The sequence below is a fragment of the Ascaphus truei genome, chromosome 12, assembly GCF_040206685.1.
Source record: "Ascaphus truei isolate aAscTru1 chromosome 12, aAscTru1.hap1, whole genome shotgun sequence".
Lineage (NCBI taxonomy): Eukaryota > Metazoa > Chordata > Amphibia > Anura > Ascaphidae > Ascaphus > Ascaphus truei.
In genome coordinates, this window is record NC_134494.1 from 37,965,538 (window position 1) to 37,972,784 (window position 7,247).

At 37.6% G+C, this 7,247-nt stretch overlaps 1 protein-coding gene across 6 annotated transcripts in view; it reads right to left on the reverse strand.

Annotated features, from left to right (window-relative positions):
• WT1 (WT1 transcription factor) overlaps positions 1–2,392 on the reverse strand; it is a 47,586-nt gene extending 45,194 nt beyond the window's left edge. For 3 of the 6 annotated variants that reach the window (XM_075567347.1, XM_075567344.1, XM_075567342.1), the window contains exons 1-2: positions 1,722–2,392; positions 375–407 (exon numbers count right to left, since the gene is read on the reverse strand). In XM_075567347.1, coding sequence (XP_075423462.1) covers positions 375–407; positions 1,722–2,109 — 421 coding nt within the window. In that variant the 5' untranslated portion in view covers positions 2,110–2,392. The remainder of the gene's footprint in view (positions 1–374; positions 408–1,721) is intronic. The other 3 variants (XM_075567348.1, XM_075567345.1, XM_075567346.1) reach the window with 2 other exon arrangements.
• Between the last annotated feature and the right edge of the window lie 4,855 nt (positions 2,393–7,247).

The window sequence follows — 7,247 nt, forward strand, 5'->3', positions numbered from 1 at the left end:
AGCTGTGCATTGGGAACAGACTTGTGAGCTTTGGAAAGATCTTTATACTATCATATATGTGAAGACTTCTCTTGTTGGTCCAATGTATAGTAGGTATGACAAGCATCTCTCTTCAGCATCAATACCCATACTAGAGAACCTTACAGTACTCTGCAGCAAGCAGGTGAGCTTTTGCTGTTGAACTTGAACTGCAACATGGAAAGTTTGATGCACCCTGTGGCTGACAAAACAGCAGCACAGCAAGGGGGTAGTTTAATGGGTTTCCATAGGATCACATATAAGGAGATACATGAAGGCTGTGGTGAAACACGTGTGCCTTATTTTGGTAAATAGCAGCCACATAATTCATTGGGTAATTGCTCATTTAAAGTTACCATGTTTCTCATGATCTTCAGAAATGACACAGTCTAAGGAAAACAACAAAAAATGGTCGAAGTTACCAGGAGCAAAGACAAGACATTGTACATGGGGGGAAATGAGCAAAGAGAATACATTATACAGGGGGAAATGAGCAAAGAGAATACATTGTACATTGGGGAAAAATACATTATACAGGGAGAAATGAGCAAAGAGAATACATTATACAGGGGGAAATTAGCAATTGCCTTTTGTGCTAATAAAATATTATTAGCATATGGCAGACTAGCCATATTAGAATATTAGCAAATATATGGCAGAGTAGTATAAAAAACTGTTTCTTGCCAGATCTAAACTGTATTGATTATTCATATACACGCATCCTCATTTAATTAGCCAGACAAATACTCTTTGGAACGCATCGATTTTAAAATAACGCTAATCGGGTATACGATTATAAATTGCTTTAGAGACCACAGACGTCCCTGTTACATCTCAATCTGTCTTCTTTACAGAAGGGTCTCTTGTGGTTTTAGCAATTTCCCTCTCACTCTCTCTCTCTCTCTGTCTTTCTCTCTCTCCATGCAGTAACACAGGAGGGACAGGGAGCAGCGGGTATGATACCTTTTACTGGACTAACAAATAGTTGATACGTTACAAGCTATATACATATATTTTCTTTTTATTATTATTATTATTATTATTTAAATTAGTTCTTTTGATCAAATGCATTATTCCAGTTTGAAAATTGAGGCTCCCCAGATATCATCACTATACATACTCCAGTGTGTGTATGTGAATGTATATGTGTGAATGTATATGTATGTATGTATGTATGTATGTATGTATGTATGTATGTATAGGCAGTGTATGTATATCGGCAGTGAATAAACCTATAGGACTTTAATTTCCGAAGCTTCTCAAACTCTTCCAGCAATTAGTGTCTATAACAGTTACTTATAGCCAGTATAATAACAATACTAATCATTATATTATTAATAAAGGTATGTTTTATTATGATATTTTGCATCAGCTAATTCATCTGATTTTTGGTGAATTGATTATACGCGGGGTGCCAGATATGTGCAATATAATCCTTCAACTGCCTGCCTTGTAGGAACAAATCGCCCTTCTTATTATTGAGCCCATATATTGGACCACAGCGAAATCCAGGCTCTTCAATGCCTACCATATCCAAACATACAAACAAGGGCTTCAAGATAGCAGCAGCAGATAAGGAGATGTCGCAAACTGCCACCTAGCAATAAATTAAACAGGGTAGCAGCCCTGAAAGGGCGCACGATTTGCACTAAACACACCGGATTTGGTGCTGGGGCAGGTAAGGTTTGGGGTAGGTGACTTACCTTGGTTCCTGATGCTTGGCTGGTTCTCCAGGCAGTTGGACAGGTAGGGAGCATTGGGGAACATCCTTGCCTGACCAGGGGGTGCCTGGCTTTGGGGAGGTGCCCCGAAGGGTCCATACCTACAAGCCCCAGCAGTGCCAGTGAACTGCCCGGAGAAGTGCACGGTGAAGGCGCTCAGACACTGGTCCTCGTGGGGGTCCGGGTTCCAGCTGGGCTCCTGCTTGATGAAGGAGTGTGGAGCCAGCGAACCGTACGGGGCGCCCGGGGCGAAGTCCAGAACCGGTGCCCACTGAGCGCTACTAGTAACCGGCATACTACAGCTACTATTCCCGGGCAGGGAGGACACCGGGGGGAGCAAAGCGTTCAGATCCCGGACATCAGACCCCATCTGGTCACCAACCTCTGCACTGGCCAAGCTGCTGGGCTCCAATCCTCCTCCAACCTCCAAGGTCCTGGGGTTGGGGGGCAGGAGGACCTGGATGGTCAGGTAGACCAACAACCAGACCAGGTCTGGCCAACCTTCTACAAGAGCTCCTGAGCTGGACTGAGAAACGTGGTGAGAAATCAATCAGGAGTAAATCAGCAGTCACTGTTCCTGAACTTGCCAATCTCAGCTCAGTATAAGTCCAAGTTTGTCCTGGTGGAGAGATCAGGAGTGTGGAGGAGGCTCCCCCTCTCCAAGCGCCTAATGCTAATAGAGGCAGCTCTTGGGGGGGGGGGGGGGAGGAGTTGGGAGCTCTGATGCAGAATGATCCCCCCCTCCAGCCTCCATTCATACACTCATCATAACCCACTTTCTGATAGCAGATCCCTCTCATGAACTGACTCAGACCTGGAGAAGAAATGGGCAAGGTGACCATTTATCTTCAATAATAATAATAATTTAAAAAAAAAAAATACACGTGATTCATTTGCGTCAAATAAAGACTACACCAGCTAATATTAACATAAACTGCGCATGTTGGTTTCAAGATGCGTCAGGCATTAGTTGGATCCAGTTAATAACCAGTAAGTATAGGTATGGTCAGTAATAAAAGTGAATGGTATGTGGGATTATTATCATATACAGCACACTGGCATTAAAAACAAATAATAATACATTATTATTATTTGTTATTAAAATATAGCTTTTAGAGAGCTCAATATTTGCCAGATATGAAGTTAAATCCCTTTTCCCCATTAACATGCTAAGGTTTGATGTAAAAAATTTAAAAAAAAGGTATGTTTTATTATGATATTTTGCATCAGCTAATTCATCTGATTTTTGGTGAATTGATTATACGCGAGGTGCCAGATATGTGCAATATAATCCTTCAACTGCCTGCCTTGCAGGAACAAATCGCCCTTCTTATTATTGAGCCCATATATTGGACCACAGCGAAATCCAGGCTCTTCAATGCCTGCCATATCCAAACATACAAACAAGGGCTTCAAGATAGCAGCAGCAGATAAGGAGATGTCGCAAACTGCCACCTAGCAATAAATTAAACAGGGTAGCAGCCCTGAAATTCACATTACACCAGCATGAACCTTCACCTCTCTCAGATCACTTCACTTTGACGTGTTCTCCTCTTGTGAACACTTTCACACGGTTCAGAAATTGAGTAAGAAACTCAGTGTAAGTTTGGGACATTTAGGGTTATTTACTAAAAAATAAAAACGGGCAACACCAATGCAAAAAAAATAAATGTTTGCCAGATTTATCAGAGGTTAATGTCCTATCGCTCTGGGTGAGATGTCTTTTCTTTTATATCACAGAGCTGTTTTTTTCTTCAGTTTTGCAGCCAGGGGACGTTAACAAATAAACCTCATAGTGTTACACTCTCAAGTATTAATACTATCAGTACCTACCGCTGGTGTATATTAATATTACCCTGCAGCATTACATTGCCTCTAAACGGATTTAATCCACATTACTACCACCAACCAATGCACTCCGATTTACTCTGCGTCTGTACATTTCACGTGCCGATTAGATTGCCAGCTCTTGGGGGCAGGCATGCCTTTCTTCCAATGTTACATTTATGACTTGATACACGTATCCCATCTGTATTATTATATTCCCTGCATTGTGATGCCTGTATAAATTGTAAAATGCTGTATACCTGTTAGGCGCTATCCAAAAAAATAAATAAAAATAAGCATAGCAGTTGGTGTGGAGCTGGTATACAATACAAGGGTAACAATGGTTAATGGTATACAGAGATAAAAGAGACACGTTTGGGAAATGTTTCGTGCGGGAAACTGAATGGTGCTAAGAATATAAAACCAATTCGCAGATTTCAGGTGATAAACTAATAGAAGACAGAATATATTTAGTAAGGGATAATCACGGGGAATATTACATCGATATCCTTTCCAAACTGTTTATTATCTCATTAGATCTTTTTGTCTTTAAAAAAAAAAAAAAAAAAAACCCATCAATGTTTGGATGGTTTTTATTTCCGTACATGTGTTTCTTGTTTTGTGAGCAACGTGTCAGTTAATCTCAATTGACGTTAAAGTAAAAATGCTTTGTAAAAACAGTGACATCTATTGTAACCTCATCCATTCTTATTGCTGTACCAATCCAAATACCTGTTTGCAGTAGAAACAAAACTTAAAAATACGATTTAGCTCACACTTATCTTATGTAAGAAATACTCCCTACTGAAGTAAACAATCTTTAAATGTGTTTTATTCTGTCGTTTAATATTTGAAGCAAGCCACAGAAAGTTGAATATTATTTTTTTCACTCCAGAAGAAACACATATTAATAAATAAAGTGAACGCTCCTGTACTGGGGATCGCTACAGAAAGGTACATTGCAGATTTATAAAGAGAAATGTGCAAAATGTAAGTGCAAAATGCTCTTGTGTAATATACATTTCAGCGGCCGAAAAACACACATTTCTATATTACAGAATCCTGAAGCCGGGTGTGAAATATTGCATTTTATTTCCTATGTTTCCATAATGTCATTTTTGCCCTGATTTCCGTTAAGACAAAGGAAACATAACAGATTGGTATAATAATAATAATAATAAAATAATAATAATAATAATAATTATCATAATAATTATCATATTAATAGTAATAATAGTAATAATAGTAATACCATGTTTACAGTATTGTTGTCGTCATTTAATGTGAAACTAGTTCTTGTTCCGATATTGTAGTTTAATCCTCCCGAGCAGGTGTATGTAAGTACTACAAGTATTGTAAGTACTGTGAGTACTATACGTATTGTAAGTACTGTAAGTACTGCGAGTACTGTAAGTATTATAAGTATGCAGGTAATCTGTAATCATTAATATCAATAATAACGTTTGCAAAACGCATTATGTTTGTGTGTAAATACGGGAAATACGAAATATGAAGTGAAAGTTAGTGTTACATGGAATATAGCAGGTGTCCCCTTGTTACCGTCTCTGCGTCTGATTAAATAGCGCAATAAAGAGACGCAGTTTATATCCATATTTTTTTTTACAGCTGTCCATTGTGTGTTTTCATTTTTTTTCAGTTAATTTTGTCCCCTCTTTGCTAACTTCTGCATGCATGAAATATTGCACATACTGCAACTCTGATCATATCTCTGATCAGATCTCATACTGTATATCTGATCATATCTCTGATCATATCTACTGTCCCTAATGCAGGGACAAAATGAAACTAAAAACAATTGTAATTCTGCATATCTGCATACAATAACTTTTTTTATAGTTAATCTGATTGTGTCCTCTACGGAAACCATTAACTCCGTCTATCGCTGTAATAAATATATATAGTTATCAGAACACAATCTATTAAAACATATTAAATCGTTCTTAATAAAAAAAAACTATATATGAAAAGACAGATATACATTGCACCAAACATGATTTTGGTAAACGATACTGCGTATTGTATGAGAGAATAATAATAACAATAATAATACCCATTGTATGTATAAAACCATTGTGTGTGTGTGTGTGTGTGTGTGTGTGTGTGTGTGTGTGTGTGTGTGTGTGTGTGTGTGTGTGTGTGTGTGTGTGTGTGTGTGTGTGTGTGTGTGTGTGTGTGTGTGTGTGTGTGTGTGTGTGTGTGTGTGTGTGTGTGTGTATATATATATACTGAGTTAAGTTATGGTGAGTAAAAAAAGTGACAAAAACCCTCCACAGCAAAGCAAATATGCATTTATATATATAAACACACTTAACTAATATAAAACAGACTGCTAGAGAAGGTGCTGTATTAGAATACCTATAAGGTACTGTACAAAAATATCAAAGGGATAGGCACACAAAAATATGCAAAACCTGGCTTTTATTGGCCCAATCCCTCTGTGTGTGTTTATATATATATATGTATATGTATATATATATATAGTTGCAGACCTGCCTAAGACATGTGAATGTGCTCATGGGTGATCTTTTTATTTGCTATATATATATATATATATCATCACATTTTAAGTTATGGTGGGTTAAAAAGGCAACAAATATATATATATATATATATATATATATATATATATATATATAGCAACACTTTTTTTACCCACCATAACCTTAATAGTCGTGGTATATATATATATATATATATATATATATATATATATATATATATATATATATATATATATATATATATATATATATATATATATATATATATATATATATATATATATATATAAAACATATATATTAACTGAAGTTTTTGTTCGTAAGGAAAACCTCGTCACGTTGACACAGTGGATACATGTGAATCACACAGGGGAAAGACCCCCAAAGTAGGTCAGTAAATGTTTGTGGTCAGTAAGTAATCAATGAATGCAAGTAATTAAGGGCTCGAGTCTATTTGCCGGTCAATTAGCCCTGTCTTGCCATTTGGAAGACCATGAACTGATTTAATAGCCAACAGGGAGATCACTCCAGGGCTCTGTTAATTGGCCAACACCTTTGCATCCATTTCCTCGCATTCAACATACACTACAAGGTTACAGGACCAAAAATAGAGGACTTTTATTGTTTGGGTTATTTTCTGTATAAGAATCAAACCCCAAGGTCACCGGTGCCTGTTATTAAGGAAGGGCTCACTTTGTGCAAACCTCAGGCTTTGGGAATCATCACTAGTTATTTTCACTTCTGTGACTGTTAATGACTAAATGCATCAACGCATTATAAGCGCCTGGGGGGGGGGGGGAGGGGGCAGAACCGCATGAAGAAGCGAAGGGGTTAATATTCTAAGCGCTTGCAGTGCGTTGGCAGGTGCTGTGCTGATCCTTCTGTGGGTCAGGAAGTCTTGATGCACCATTCCCACATTAATCCTTAATGATGCGTTGCTTATTCGTTGGGGGGTAACACCCCATACAACCCAGTATAAAAATCCAAGTGAAAACTATAATTACAGCTTTTTCTTTACTGTGAAACTTACATCTATTTCTCAGTGTCTCTTATTCATCTAATCTTTAACTCCAGACCTTGTATTTTTTTTAATGATTATATAGGCAGTGTAACTATCAATTAGGAAGCACATTCGTTTCCTCTAAAAATTGGTGCCACA